At 41.9% G+C, this 15864-nt stretch overlaps 1 protein-coding gene across 1 annotated transcript in view; it reads left to right on the top strand.

The window, feature by feature from the left end:
* Positions 1 to 760: 760 nt before the first annotated feature.
* LOC141783138 (CD81 antigen-like) overlaps positions 761 to 15864 on the top strand; it is a 32978-nt gene continuing 17874 nt past the window's right edge. The window contains exons 1-2 of the mRNA XM_074660182.1: positions 761 to 1000; positions 13778 to 13892. Coding sequence (XP_074516283.1) covers positions 935 to 1000; positions 13778 to 13892 — 181 coding nt within the window. The 5' untranslated portion in view covers positions 761 to 934. The remainder of the gene's footprint in view (positions 1001 to 13777; positions 13893 to 15864) is intronic.

The raw sequence follows: 15864 nt of genomic DNA, 5'->3' as shown, positions 1-15864 counted from the left end.
TTATTTTGAAGGCGGTGACCGGAAGCGTACCGTGTTGTTGGGACCGTTGGGATTATAATGGGGGGGGGCTCAAACCGTGAGGGAGGAGTGGGGTGTTGCCTCGTAAAATTATGACTTTATTCTCGTAATTTTACACCTTTTTTTTCTCGTAAAGCTATTACTTTATTCTCAATATTACGAAGTCGTAAAATTACGAGAATAAAGTCATAATTTTACAACTTTTTTCTCGTAAAGTTATGACATTATTCTGGTTATTTTACGACCTTTTTTTCATAAAGTAATGACTTTAATCTCATAATATTAAGACTTTTTTTCTTGTAAAATTACGACTTTATTCTCGTAATATTATGACTTTATTCTCGTAATTTTACGACTTTTTTCTCGTAAAGTTACGACTTTATTCTCGTAATATTACGACTTTATTCTCGTAATATTACGACTTTATTCTCGTAATATTATGACTTTATTCTCAAAAAAAAAATTCCCCTCAATGTGGCCCTAATACGCCTTCGTAATATAGCACTTCAACCTGCTTTATGATTTTTACAATATGGGACCTTTGTTGGCGGCAAGAGGCTTCCATACAAATCTAGTATCAAGTATTTTTAGCAGTGCTAAATGTTATGACTAAGAAGAACCATTTACAGAAGCAAAGCAGACCCCTCCCAAAGCATGTTATGAATAAATGTGTGTTTTATTTTGAAGGCGGTGACCGGAAGTGTACAGTGTTGTTGGGACCGTTGGGATTGAAATGGGGGGTTCAGACCGTGAGGGAGGAGTTGGGTGTTGCCTCCGTCTCTGAGCTTCTAGTCAGGATTCCCAGTCGAGACTCAGTCCCGTTAACACGCCTCACGACACCTGGCCTCTTACTGCTGCTGCTGTCCAGTTAACGATATAAACACATACATACATATAACCGACTAAACGGACCACCATGGGAGTCGAAGGCTGCACCAAATGTATCAAGTACCTGCTCTTCTTCTTCAACTTCATCTTCTGGGTGAGCAGCTTGTTTTCTTCTTCCCGCCTCTCCCCTCCTCGTGCAGTTAGCGGCGGTTGGTGTCCCTCTCCTCGTGCGGTTAGCGGCGGTTGGTGTCCCTCTCCTCGTGCGGTTAGCGGCGGTTGGTTTAGACCGTTAAGAACCGTTACACTGATTTTAGTAGCCTACAATTATACCGTTATACACCGTGAATAACCGGGGCTGTTTAACCACCAGGAGAGAGGGGATGGTGACCGAATGAAGGCATGTGCGGTTAATTTACGTAACTATAATAACACACAATCACGAGGTGGCGAATATCACAGTTTACACAGCATAAACACAACATGTCGGACAATCAGGGGTTAAATCAGAGCAAATATAACGTCTTTAACCCCTAAAAAGACAAGTTTACTCGATAGTTTTAGTTTGTTGTGATGTTAAACTCATAGATCTACCGTTTTGACTCACCAAAAGAGGCTCAAATATCATTTAAGCTGATTATGAACTGGTTAAATCTTATAGTTAGTAGGTCTGATGTGAAGCTGTGGATGTTGATGGGAATTACGGCTCTTTTTAGTGAGTCGGATCATTTGGCTTAGCTCACCAAGAAAGAGCCGGCTCTTTCGGCTCCCAAACTCGTCTATACATTTTATTTCACTTCTGCCTTTATAATTCAGCCATATTTAGCTTTGGCTGTTTTGACCTTAATGATTAGTATGTGTGCATATATATCACTTAAATTAATACCATCATTTTACACGCTGCTTCGTTTCCGACTCATCTTTTCTGCTATTCGCGCACTGCACTCCTCTCTCTCTTTCTCTCCTCCTTCATCACCTGATTGGTCGCAGGGACGTCATTAACACAACATTCAGTCACAGTCAGTGCATGGAGTGTCCGTGGCGCGGAAAAGATCGCCCTATCATTCTGCCTTGAATTAAGTAAAGAAAGAAAAAGAAAAAAACTCTCGGACGGGAGCCGGCTCTTTGAGTCGGCTCGTTCCCGACCAACACATCACTAGTGGTTGGCTAGAGGAGACTCTAGCCTCGCTTTGGGTTTGGAGAATGGCTTTGTTTGGATTACATCCTCCACCCCAATGTGTGTGTGTGTGTGAGTGTGGAGAGGGGGGAGACTCATGGTGGTTTCCATTTGGTGAGTCAAGGCCCTGTGTTGGGTGATGGATCATGGAAACATTTGTGGGTGTTTAGTTTGTGCTCTCCTTGTGGAAGGAAGAGCTTCTCAAAGCAGCTCCTTTTTTTTTGCCTGATCTACATTTACTCTGCTACTTTTACTGGTCTAAATCAAAAAGTGGCACTATATATTTTCTTATACCTTTGTAAAGGTAAATATTTGAGTGTTAGGATCCTGATTGGTTGATTTAACTCGTGTCGGGACAGTTTTGAAACCAAAAACATCCCAGTGTTAAAGCAGTGTAGGGAGCTGCGTTGGTGGGGGCGTGTTGTTGTTGTGACAATGAAATATGGTGAAGGAATCCCAGTTGGGGTAACAGATTAAAGCATTTAAAGGCTAACATGCCAAAACACTGCACAACAGTTTATAACACATGGATGTATTAAGAGAACTGGATACAGCTTTGGAGGTGGGCCCCGTTCATTCCTATGAAAGTTGCTCAGTGGCGTGTGATGCCAAAATGTCTGTTTCTCGTCTTGATGGTCCGATAAAATCAAACAAGTTTATTATTATTATCGTAAGTTCAATGACGCAAACATTGTCAACCACCAATAGGTGCGCTTTCTCTAGCACCAAACAGGAAGCAGCAAAAGGGGTAGAAAGTAACTCCATGTTTACTTTCTACCCCTTTTGCTGCTTCCTGTTTGATTGTTGTTGTTGTTGTTGAGACAATGAAAGAGTAACAGATTAAAGCACTTAAAGGCTAACACTTCACAACAGTTTATAACACATGGATGTATAAAGAGAACTGGATACAGCGTTGGAGCCGGGGGCCCCATTCATTCCTATGAAAGTTCCTCAGAGGCTCACAATGCCAAAATCGCTTTTACTCATCTTCCCGGTCCAATAAAATCAAACAAGTTTAATATTATTGTAAGTTCAATGACGCAAACAATGTCAACAACCGATAGGTGCGCTTTCTCCAGAAACAAACTAAACAGGAAGCAGCAAACGGGGTAGAAAGTAAACATGGAGATACTGGTGGAGTTGTGGAGTGAACAAGAGCGCCTCTTTGACGATTGAAGCTAGCAATCTTAGCTGAAACATACAGTTGGCTCGTAGGTTTATAGCAAACATTCCAGTATCTAATGTTAGCTTGCAAGTAGCCCCATTCGGGACAGTGGTTAGCTACCTAGCTAGCTTTCTATCCACCAGGGTACATCATCTCAGAAGGAATGTAGCTGCAGTCTTGTAAATAGTGGCCCTCCAAGATCCCCAGTTTTTGAAAAATATAATAGTCTGAGACTAAAAACTCTGTGACTTCAGACACATTGTATTTAGATGTGACAGGGTGTCAGACTTCAGTCTTTTAGTGTATGGTAGGCAATAGATGATGAAAAGACAAAGAATTTCAGGGAGGAAAGAGAGGGTATCAGTAGGGCAAGGCAATATGACGATATATAGTCGATGATAAGACGTCTACCGTATATATTTTTCTATATCGTTTCCATCGTGATATAGGCTAGGCCATTTGTCAAGTATTTAAGAGTATACAAAATAGACTTTACCATGTGGTTATGTCATATAGACTTTGAATATTGAATTACCAGAAAAAATGCTTTATTGTTATATATGAAATTACTTATACCGGGATAGAAGATTTTGGCCATATCGCCCAGTCCTAGTAATCAGTATTTTAGACAAATCAAAAGCAGAAATAAGGGGTTAAGAGAAGGTGATTATAAGAGCCAACTGTACTCTATTTGTTGATCATTTCTATTAATTTTAAGTGTGCACTCTTCCACATGTTGCCCACTCATCTTCATCACTTGGGAACAGATCACGCTGCCTGTTTCAGCCTCTTTGCAGATAGAATCTTCTAGACACATTAGAGGATGTTAGTAGTGTAAGTGCAGTACAGGCTGACGTGTTGCAGACAGGTTTAGTTTCAGTTTAGAAGTAGCTTCCTGAGCAGGTAAGCAAGATATGGGTGAGAGTTTTAAAGTGTTGCAGTCAACGTTTGAACCCCCTGTACTCTGGTGCAATCGAGAAATTTGTGTCCTGGTGTTGTCCAGTTAGACATGCATAACATTTGCCCACAGTCATGTCTTCAAAGGTCTTGTTTTGTCCGACCAACAGTCCAGAACCCAAAGGTATTAAACTCACAATAATATACAACACAGAAAAGTATTTTATTTGCATTTTTTGCTTGATGTAACGATTAATCTTAGCAAAATTGTTGCAGATTCTGTCAATTGACTAATTAATTAAACCTAATCATTGTCTCAGATTCCATTTTATTCTCAGCAGTATCAAATGTAATAGCATCCGAGTTGTTTCTTCACAGATCCATCAAGTTATTGATTCATCATTGTTTGCTTTTGTTAAATGTCTCATTTAATTGTCCTGTCTATTATTATTATTATTTTTTAGTGTCTCCACTTTTACATGGCCTTTCTAGATACAAAAAAATCTTTTTTAAACTACATTGTTTTTTAAATTTTTTTTATAATTTTTATCACTACAAACAAACTAGATTGTATTCAGAAACAAAACTCAGCATTATAGACTACATTATAAAATGAATTATTTGCAATGTTTATAATGTTTAAATACAGGGCTCCGGACTAACTTTTTACACTGGTTGCAACGGTGGAAAAAAACAATTTCACCGTGCCTGTTGGCACCACAATAATACATTTTAAGCGTTTTGTTAGATCCCATAGGCCTACGCTGGGGATGTCACCTTACCAGAAATTTAGTAGTCGATACCAATACCAGTGAAATTCTACGATTCTTGATACCGATTCGAAACCACGGTAAAAAACAAAAGTGAAATAATAAATCCCATGCAGGTCAACATCCACTCCTTTATTACAGTTTGCATACTGGTTTTTATTTGGAAGTTAAACAGGTCATAATTCTCTCTCTATTATCTATTTTTTATTGCTGTGAAAACAGCATTCATTTTGGTGTTAGTAGATTGACACCTGGCCTACAGTTTGAGCCCAGGAACCCCAACAGAAAGGCTTTTACTCCCGATGACCGTCCACCTCCGATCGCCAGTATCAATAATGAATGTCAACTGAAGTGCTGCAATAGGCTCTTTATTTCCCACTGCTGCACTTTTCCTCAGTCTAACTGTTCAGGGACCAGAGAGCTAATAATTAAGCCACAGTTTCAACACTATCTAACATAGATAACAGCCAATAAGTTGGCAGCAGCTTCACAGCCCCGTCTGTGTCTGCACAAGACGCGTAAACAGGCACTGTTTTTTGGACTTTAATTTTCATCGCAAAAAGTGTGTCAGAACCTGCATGTAAAGTTCCAGCGACAATTGTTATCAATTCAAGCGCTTACCACTAGTTTATGTTAGATAACACTTAACAGATAACACCTTTCGAATGAGATCTTGTGTCAATCCAATATACTAGTATGGGTTATTAAAAGGAGTGTCCTCCGAGCCCCAATGGTGCATCTGCATTCGCCCTTTGTGTCACAACGTGCTAAAGTAGCCGTGCGTCAGCAGTTACCACTCAGCGGTGTCTTGCTCATGCTTGATAATGAGCTAGCCGGGAGGAAAGGGATTTCCAACACCAAATGTTGTGGACAGATTCCTGTCACCCGTAAACTGGGTGAAGCTGTTGATTTGTCATTTATGGCTACGTTAGAGAAGAGTTTCCCTGTTCAGTGTTCCCTACTACTGAGAGGAAAACATGTCTAATGGGCCTTTCACACAGAACGCGGTTTGTGCCGTACTCGCCGCTGGGTTCAGCGCACATTAGGGGTGTAAGAATATATTGATACAAATGAGTATCACAATATAAAGCGTTGTGATACCGTATTCCAAAACACTATCGATTTTTAGTTAACCTCTTAAAAGTTCGGCCGCTATTCGATCTTTCGGAGGATGTAGCGTGCTCACTTTTAAAGCTGGAGTGAAGATGCTGGCATCATATGAAACTAGAAAAACCCAAGAATACCATTGCACCCATGCCACACTAGCTTGTTGCGGAGGAGGCTCCAAAATTTTGGCGCGGAAAAACTGGCATGGCCATTTTCAAAGGGGTCCCTCGACCTCTTACCTCTAGATATTAGGGGTGGGGAAAAAAATTGATTCACCTATTTATCTATGCTGCGTTCTGTGTGAAAGGCCCTTTAGGCGATCTGTTCCCTGTTGAGGCAGAGCTGAGTTTAAATATCAATAGAGTGATGTGATTTGTGTTAATCGGGTGGTATTGCCAAAAGTATTGCGGGGAGGCCCAATCAACCTGCATCTCTCACCCTAAACCTCGCCAAATGTGAACATGCAAGGCCACTGTTACCTATTCGGGTGCGCAGGTGGGACAAATGCAGATGCAGTCTACCTATAAGAGGAGTTAGTGTGTGGTCGGGTAACAGAGAAAGAGAGAGATATGCAGCTGTTTTGCGATCTGAAGAAGAATTTAGCGGTTAAGTTGTCTTGTGTTATTAAATGTAGCCTACAGTGTCTCACACACACACACACACACACACACACACACACACACACACACACACACACACACACACACACTTTTTGCCCTCAACCCCACTTCTGAAATGAATCTGGCGTCTCTGATCAGGTTCATGACGTCGGCTGGGACAGGTGTAACGGGCACCGCAACATTTTTCTTGACGGAAAATCGATCAATAGTTCTCTTCATTTTGAATTTCCGGAATGTTTTAAGTAGGGCTGCACAATTAATCGAATATTAATCGAATATTAATCGCGATCACGATTTTGGCTTTCCATAATTAAATGAACAAGATCGACTGCGATTGTGACGTTTAAAATGCTCCGCTCATAGAAAACTCTCATGATGCGTTCAAATGTAGTCTTGTAAAATGTGGTGAGAAACTTGAATAAATCTAGTTGTTTGAATGAGATGTTTTCACAACACTAACACTTTGTTTCCTAACACTAGCTCTAAGCAGCTTATAATATATAATTAGAACTACTCATTTTTTTAATCACAGCAAATATTTAAAGAAAAACACAATCATTTATTTCCTAATCATTTGAATTGTGTGTTTTTATGCAAATAAGCACTGCAGATGACATTAACAAAGTAAAAGGATAGCATTTAGAGTGTTTGACGGTTGGAATGAAGCACAACATGGAAGTGAAAGCAGCGCTCTGTTTATTTAAATGTGAAATTACAATAGAAATATTTTGTTCCTAATCTATAAATAAAAAAATAATCGTGATTATCATTTTGGCCATAATCGTGCAGCCCTAGTTTTAAGGTTGTATTGTTGCTCGAGGAGGAGTCCAGGGCGTGGTTTCACACATACACACACATAGTCAGACCTGCTAAATGTCAGGCGCACTGGTGTGACCAACGAACATGCTTAGTCGCTGACCAAAATGGTCGCACTCTCCAGCCCTGGGTAAGAAGTGTTGGTAAAGTGACTTTTAATGTGATTGTTAATGCATTACAGCATCCCTCTGGCTCCTTCTTCCTCTTTAACACATATCCCACTTTAACCCTTTTAGCTTTATTGGCTGCTCTAAAGAGCTCTGTGAGAGGATCTGTCAAAGCAGACGAGTCCAGTCGATCTGATGAAACACTCTGACTGCAACGTGCGGTCACTGAGCAGCCAGCCGCGGAGCCTGGCTCTTTATAAGGGAGACCTCCTGTTTCCATAAATCACACTGGGACACTGAGACACTGAGAGGGTTAAGAGGCTACGGGGGGTGGGGTGAAGCCTCAGTGTGGTGGTATAGGAGGCTTATGGGAACTGCAGGCAACACCCCAACCCCCTACTCCCCATCCTCCAACATGCCCAGCATTCTACAACCCCCTGTACTCCGGGCAACAGGCAGAAATAGACACTGGAGGGGAAACATGTGCTGATCTGATCTCACACTACATCATATTTGAAGCAATTTCACAATTTCACAGTTTCTCTTCTGTGTTGAGAGTCTTCTACTTTGAAGACTTTGAAAAGACTTTTAAAAGACTGAAGTCTGACACCCTCTCACATCTAAAGACTGTGTCTTAAGTCACAGAGTTTTTCGTCACAGACTATAATATTTTGCAAAGACTGAAGATCTTGCAGGGTTATTATTTACAACATGGATGTATTAAGAGAACTGGATACGGCGTTGGAGGCGGGGCCCCGTTCATTCCTATGAAAGTTGCTCAGTGGCACATGAAGCCGAAATGGCTCGCCTTAAGACTGGAAAAGTACCCGGATCTTCCGACGATCTTCCGCATCCATTGGGCCCACGGAGCAGGCGCAGTATAGTGTCCGCTCGGTCACATGGCTCGGTCACGGGGTCACAGCCTGACGCTGACGTCACGGCTTGCTAACTCCGCCTCCCAGCCTTCGCTCCAGTCTGTTAGGAAGGGAAATAACTCTGGATTCAGCTACTAGTGCGTTTTACAACTTTTAGGACCTAATGATTTAAATAAGGACTATTATAGTGTTCGTACTGGGGAGTTGATTCACCTCAAAAAAAATTATCCGCTGAGTTACAGACGTCTCTTTCCCAAGGAGAGAGTGCGGCTGTGGCTCAGAGGGTAGAGCAGGTCCCCGGCTGCTCCGGGTCACATGTCGATTTGTCCTTGAGCAAGACACTTAACCCTAAATTGCTCCCGAAGGCATAGCCATCGGTGTGTGGATGAGTATTTAAATTAGATCCTGATGGGCAAAGTTGGCACTTTAGTAGCCTCTGCCATGTGTGTGTGAATGGGTGAATACTGACATGTAGTGTAGAGTGCTTTGAGTGGTTGGAAGACTAGAAAAGCGCTATATAAATGCAAGTCCATTTACCATTTACCTATTGGTTGTTCACAATGTTCGCGTCATCGAACTTACGATGATATTAAACCTGTTTGATTTTATCGCAACGTCAAGATGAGAAAAAGACTGACTTAAGACAGCTAAAACTGAGTTTTATGACCACCTTACACTAGAAGATCGAGATCAAGGGAGCGCGCCGCAACTCTTGCAAAACTCTGGGGATTTTATTCTGAAAATGGAAATATGTCTGTGACACCGCTTGATTAGTCATTTGGTGTAAGGTCGGCATACGTATAAAGACTTAGTCACAGCTGTTATGATTGTTTTTCCTGTGTTACAACACATTTTAAACATACTTAATATTAGCCTGACACGCCTACACTGTCAGTTAGCAGTATCCGCCCTCTCTTTGGTGACAGCAGGCAGGCTGTAGGAAACATGATGATTTAACAAGATGCCGGCCCGTGTGTTTAGACAGTTTTTTTCGGTGTGGAATGTGTGACAACAAATGCAGTGGCTGAATGAGCAGCAGATGGTTGGATAATGTCTTTGGCATCTGAGGCCAAAAATACTGAAAAGTCACTGAAAATAGAGTCGGTAGCCAGTCTGCTGTGTTATTCTATGTAAACCCTAATGCCATTACCTACCTAAGACAAGCTGGAGTGTATGTCCTCTTGCCTCTCAGTTTAGATTTTCTGACAAAAGGCCTTTTCACCTCAGACATTATGACTCGCTATAGCTGGAAATACTTACTAATAGCATTACTAGTTCTTTTAAAAGTCCTATGAAGCCACAATACCAGGGTTCTGTTATATTACTCAAGCATTTCAACTGAATGTGGTCATTATTGATGGTATAAGTTTAAACTGTGCTTTTCCTGCCATGATATGTCAAAATGTCTGCTGTGAAATATGTTTATTACAAAATGCACCTTGCTATTATACTTCATTATGACACTCACTGCGACTATGATTATTTTCATTATCACTTCATCCTCAGATCATCAGAGTTTCTTGATTAATTGATCAATCTTTTGGTATCTATAATGTAAAAAAAAATGTCTTTGACAAATTAATTGCATGTTTTATCTGTTCAAAATGTATTTTAAAGGGAGATTTGTCAAGTATTTAATACTCTTATCAACATGGGAGTGGACAAATATGCTGCTTTATGCAAATTTATGTATATATTTATTATTGGAAATCAATTAACAACACAAAACAACGAGAGATATTGTCCAGAAACCCTCACAGGTACTGAATTTATAGCATCATTCCTTAACATGGCAAACTGCAGCCCAACAGGCAACAACAGCTGTCAGTGTGCTGATTTGACCATGACTTGCCCCAAACTGCATGTGATTATCATAAAGTGGGCATGTCTGTAAAGGGGAGACTCGTGGGTACCCATAGAACCCATTTTCATTCACATATCTTGAGGTCAGAGGTCAAGGGACCCCTTTGAAAATGACCATGCCAGTTTTTCCTCGCCAAAATTTAGCGTCAGTTTGGAGCGTTATTTAACCTCCTTCACAACAAGCTAGTATAACATGTTTGGTACCAATGGATTCCTTAGCTTTTTTTCTAGTTTCATATGATGCCAGTATCTCCACTCTATGTATTAAAGAAATTAGTGGCGTTAAAACGAATTTGCGTTGACACTATTTACACGTTAACTTTGCCAGCCATAGTTTAAATTGCTTGTTTTGTCTGACCAACAACCCCAATGGTGTTCAGTCTCCTATCATGGAGGACTTAAAAAAAACCCACAACTATTCACTTTTGAGAAGCTGTAACCAGACGTTGATGAAGAAAGTTCAGTTCAGGCTTTTTGACTACTCTGTTGAAATACGAGCCTTGAGTCTTCTAACTTCTCCTGCCGAATTTCATTCAAGTTTCAGTGATTCTCTAAAACTGGTCTGAAACAGTTAAAGATCTGGGGTTGATCCTTTTCCAAAAGCTGCCAGTCCCTCTGACTCAAAAATCCCAGATACCAGATTTATAGCTAGCTCAAAGGCCGTCTTATGGATTTGTGATTAACTAGTTTATTACTTTCACTTAGAAACCACCGATTGGTAGATGTGTTTTAACCCTTTACGTATCCTTTGGGCTGCAGCTAACCTGGGACCAGGACTGTTTCTGACCTCAATTAACGGTAGTTGTAGCTGTGCTTCTCCAGGCTCGGTCACATCTCAGGCAAAGCATAAAAAATCATGGATTTCAACTATGTTCTGTCTGGGTTCTCCCTCTACTCATCATTTATATCAATGCTGTATATTAAAGCCTCTCAGACATCTGTTTAAATCTGGTTAAACCTTCATGCATGTCAGTGACGAGTCAGTGGTAACACACTGGTGGTAAGGAGGAGGGGTTCACTTGAAGTAGTGAGTCATTCTGTGTGTGTGTGTGTGTGTGTGTCTGTGTGTGTCTGTGTGTGTTGAATGTCTTCACTCTTGCCAGTTATGGTGTTGATCTGGTTGCTGGGCAGCAGCTGACCTTAGCTCTGGAATGGACCTCACTAAGAGAAGAGGAGGAGGAGGAGGATGGGGAGGGAGTCGGGGGGAGGCTGAGCCCGTTTTGGTTCACAGAAACTAGTGTTTGCTAGTTTAATTTAGATATTCTCTTTTTTGAATGTGTGTTTTGAAGTATGAGATTTATAAGACATCCAACCCCGTGTGTGGAGCAGTCTGCTGCGTCCGTCTGTGGTTTATTTTACTTTTGCGGCCGTGTGTGGGTGATGCTTGTTCCTGTGTGCCTGCTGAGGTATATGTTAACTCTGGTTATATTTAGGATTTATTTGTCCAGGGGCCAAACAAAAGGGCTCAGGAAGGCTTGTGTCAATGTAAACCACCCTGAAGAACAATACATTTCACTAACAAAGTCACACATTGCAGTAATTGCAGGGCTTCCCCCAGGAATTTCCTGGGTCAGAAGAGGAAGTATGAAAACAAATTGAACAAAGGGTCTTGCCGGGGCTCCAGACTGCAACCGAAATGGTCGCATATGTGACCATTTTGTGAGTATGCGAGTTAAAATTTTACATGGAAGTGCAAGTGCATGAATTAGAGATGCACCGATCGATCAGTCTCATCAGCTATATCTGATTATTTGCTGGTCAAATTTACTCACATGTCCTGCATGATGGTTTTACATTGCAAACACAGCAGCACAGACAGTAACTTCAAATCCACACACACACACAACATGCTCGGGTCGAAAGGGCTGAGCTGAAGCCCTGGGGGCTGCATGTGCGAAGACATCAGCCTCAAAACGCAGCTGTTAAGGGGGAGTCGGCTCGCAAACGTGATTTTGAGGTACGTCACGTACACAGATGTATGAGGAGAAGAGACGCTGAGCGCAGATAGCGGTGGCGGTGATCTCTCTGTGGAGGAGGAGCACTGAGAGAGCGCTGCAGGTTGATACCAACCCCACCACTGGCCGAAGTTTTGAATGTTTGCTGTTGATTAATACCAAAGCTCTGGAGCCCAAAAGATGGTATTTGGCACAGAATGGGGAGAGAGAGGAGGAGGCTGGTGGGGAGAGACAACGAGAGGTTTTGACTCAGACGCCACTGATGATGAAAGTGCAGGCGGGGGGAGACCAACCGAGCCAGTGAAGAAGGAAAATAAGGGTGCGACCAAATCATGTGCTGGTGCGACACACTGAGAAAGTTGGTAGCACCAGTGCTACCAGTGGAAAAGTTGGTATGGAGCTCTGAGTCACAACAGATGTTAGCTACTTGCCTATATACACACAAAATATCAATACTATATAACTCTTATATAACTTAAAGGAATAGTTTGACAATTTAGGTAGGCAGATTTTGTTTCCTTTTTGCAGATACTGGCTAGCTGTTTCCAGTCTTTAGACCGTCGTGAGACAGGTTAGTTTTACGTTACTGAATAGTAATCCTGCTGAGTACGAGAGGAACCGCAGGTTCAGACATTTGGTGTATGTGCTTGGCTGAGGAGCCAATGGTGCCCGCCTAGATGTAATGATACCATAGCGATCTTCGGTTGGCCCCGGATATCCGGCTTTGGTCGGTGAGTAGAGCCGTTCGTGACAGGGCTGAGGTGCAGCCGGATGATGGTGCTAAATCACTCGCAGACGACCTGATTCTGAGTCAGGGTTTCGTACGTAGCAGTTCAGCTCCCTCGCTGCGATCTATTGAAAGTCAGCCCTTGATCCAAGCTTTTGTAAAATAAAAAAATAAAATAAAAGAAGGGTGGCTGTGGCTCAGAGGTAGAGCAGGTCATCCACCAATCAGAAGGTTGTCGGTTTGATCCCTTGCTCCTCCGGTCACATGTCGATGTGTCCTTTAGCAAGATTCTTAACCCCAAATTGCTCCCGAAGGCTGCCTTGTACGGCAGCCTCTGCCATCAGTGTATGAATGTGTGTGTGAATGTGTGAATGCTGACATGTAGTGTAAAGTGCTGAGTTAACCAGCTGCTGACGGTAGCTCCATGTTTAGCATACAGACAAGAGAGTGGCATCAAGTATCAATCTCATCTAACTTTCAGCAAGAAAGTGAATGAACTTTTCCTAAAATGTCAATCTTTTCCTTCAATGAAAGTTGTTGTCATTAAGGCAAAGGCTGTCTTTGCAGTAACGGGCACCAGCTTTATCTGTCGTGTTAGAAAAAAATGCAAATATAAAACACTGGCAGTTTATATTGTCCTGCAGGCACAGTGTTGTTCTGACACGCATCATAAAACTAACATCACTGTGACACACGTGAGTGTGGATCTGGCTCAGGACCTTTATTTCCATGTCACTCAGTATGCCCAATATATGTGAAAATGAGAAAAACATTAAAAACTGATGAAAAAAATGTAGGCAGCACAATGTAGTGCGATGTAGTGAACTGAAGGATGTGTTGTGTTGTCTGTTGCAGCTTGCAGGAGGTGTGATCCTGGGCGTGGCCCTGTGGTTAAGACACGACCCCAAGACCAGCAACCTGCTGGAGCTTGAATTCGATGGAAACCCCGCCCCCAGCACCTTCTACATCAGTACGTATCTCACCTGTAGCATCTCTACTATCTGTCTCTGTTTTCACACTGTCTTTTTTTTCATGGAAAATCTCTTCCTCAAGCATCTGTTGCCACACTCAGCTCAACCTAGTTCATAAACTGGATCACACTCGGAAAATGTGTTTCTGGTATTTCAGCTCATTTTCATTATTTCCACACGACGGTACTGCCCTTTGTCCAGTAACCAGGCCCAGTTGAATGTTACTCGATGGCGTTATTCAAACGAAAATGCTCTCCTATGTTATTTACTCTTTTAAGTACTCTCATTAGACTCATGTTGCTCAGGCTGTGGAAAGACTCCTTTATGGGTTAAAAGGAAAGCCAGTCTGTTATTAAAAAAACAACAACTCATATTGTACATACTACATATGTCTATGTAATTCTATCTTACTGATAAGGTACCACATTTGGGGCTATGCTCAAAATAGCACAAAATACAGTACACACCCATATTAGGTCGTTCAGACCACATGATGTAACATTGGCCTAAATTTCAAGTTAAAAGTTTACATTTGATATATCCTGGCAGCTTATTTGATCAGCATGACCTGAATCTGGCAGGTTCACACCTAAAGGTCCGGTTCCTGAATCGAACCAATGCGAGGATGATATACTGTTTCTATTTTCCAACTGGTATGGTTTGCGTTCACAAAGGCAAACTCAAAAAGTCCAGAAATTGTAAACAAAAGTCATGTGGTGGAAAAGTCATTAGATTTTTTGTCATAAAGTATAGTTTCATGCTACTCTGGTTACAGAAAAATGAGCCGAATAGCGGGCCGGTGGGACTAAACCGTCCGTCCGTCACTCCCTGCTGCTAGGAGACAAGGGAGATGCCCACCGCTCTCCCACCGGCAAACTAGTCTCCTAGATACAGGAAGTGAGGAAGAGGACCACGGGATACGCTAGCTAGCTATCTATTGTCTCCTTTGGTCTGATGAACAGTAAATTTATCAAATTCAGTAGTAGCTAATGCGCAGATGGACTACTAGTTCACCAATCACCAAAACAGGAAAAGCAAATATTTTTTTTAACCAATGAAATGACACATAAATGGTACGCTTCCTGTGATTGGTTCGAGTTTGAGTCCTGCGATCACACCGACCCAAACGAACCGCACCAAGGGGGTAAACGCTCCAGGGTTCGGGTTCAACCAGACTAAACCAGGCTGGTGTGAACGCGCCTTAAGAGACCATTAACCTGTGTCAATCAGGTTAACTTTCACTATACTGCTCAATGGAGAGACGCCGTCGATGGAAGCTTCCTTAATGAAACACAGTGATACCAGAAGGAAACAGTACAGCCGTATCATGAAACCAGTATTGGCAGCCTTTTAATGTTATCGAATACATTATCACAAACATTTCTTTAATGTGTTGCAGTGACTAACAGTGAAGTGATATTGTGTAATGATTGGTCCACATTAATTATTAATTGCCAGAATAGGTGGATCTCCTTCAGGGCCCTATGATTAAGATGAATGTGATATTCATTATAAATAAATGAAAGCTGGAGTGTAGCTCTTTTACATATGAAACAGTGTCCAGTAAATCATCGTTTCATGCCCTCACACATACAGTACAGTACGTACAAAGCAGACCCTGAGTAACTTAGACGTGAGAATATTATACTGGTGTGAAACGTGTTATGATGAGGAGGGGCGGCCCCGCCTCGCCCAGATCACCAGCGACTTGTGACCAGGACTAACAGAGGACACAAAGCTCATCATATGACTCGGTTAAAAGCTCACTCGCCCACATTAAGTTAGCCGCTGTCACCTCTCCAACTCTGCAAACCCACATCCACATTGCATCAGTCGGTCTCCACCGCCTGCGTGAACAACCTGAGTCATCTGCCTCGTGAGGAAGAAGAGTAGTGAAAGGGTATAATTATACAATAAATGTCTCCTACTGTATCTCCATCTAGAATACAGCTACAGTAAAAAACAACGGAG

Source organism: Sebastes fasciatus, chromosome 2, assembly GCF_043250625.1.
Source record: "Sebastes fasciatus isolate fSebFas1 chromosome 2, fSebFas1.pri, whole genome shotgun sequence".
Taxonomy (NCBI): Eukaryota; Metazoa; Chordata; class Actinopteri; order Perciformes; family Sebastidae; genus Sebastes; species Sebastes fasciatus.
The sequence above is the reverse complement of the archived record's forward strand: the minus strand, read 5'-3'. Positions and strand labels throughout refer to the sequence as shown.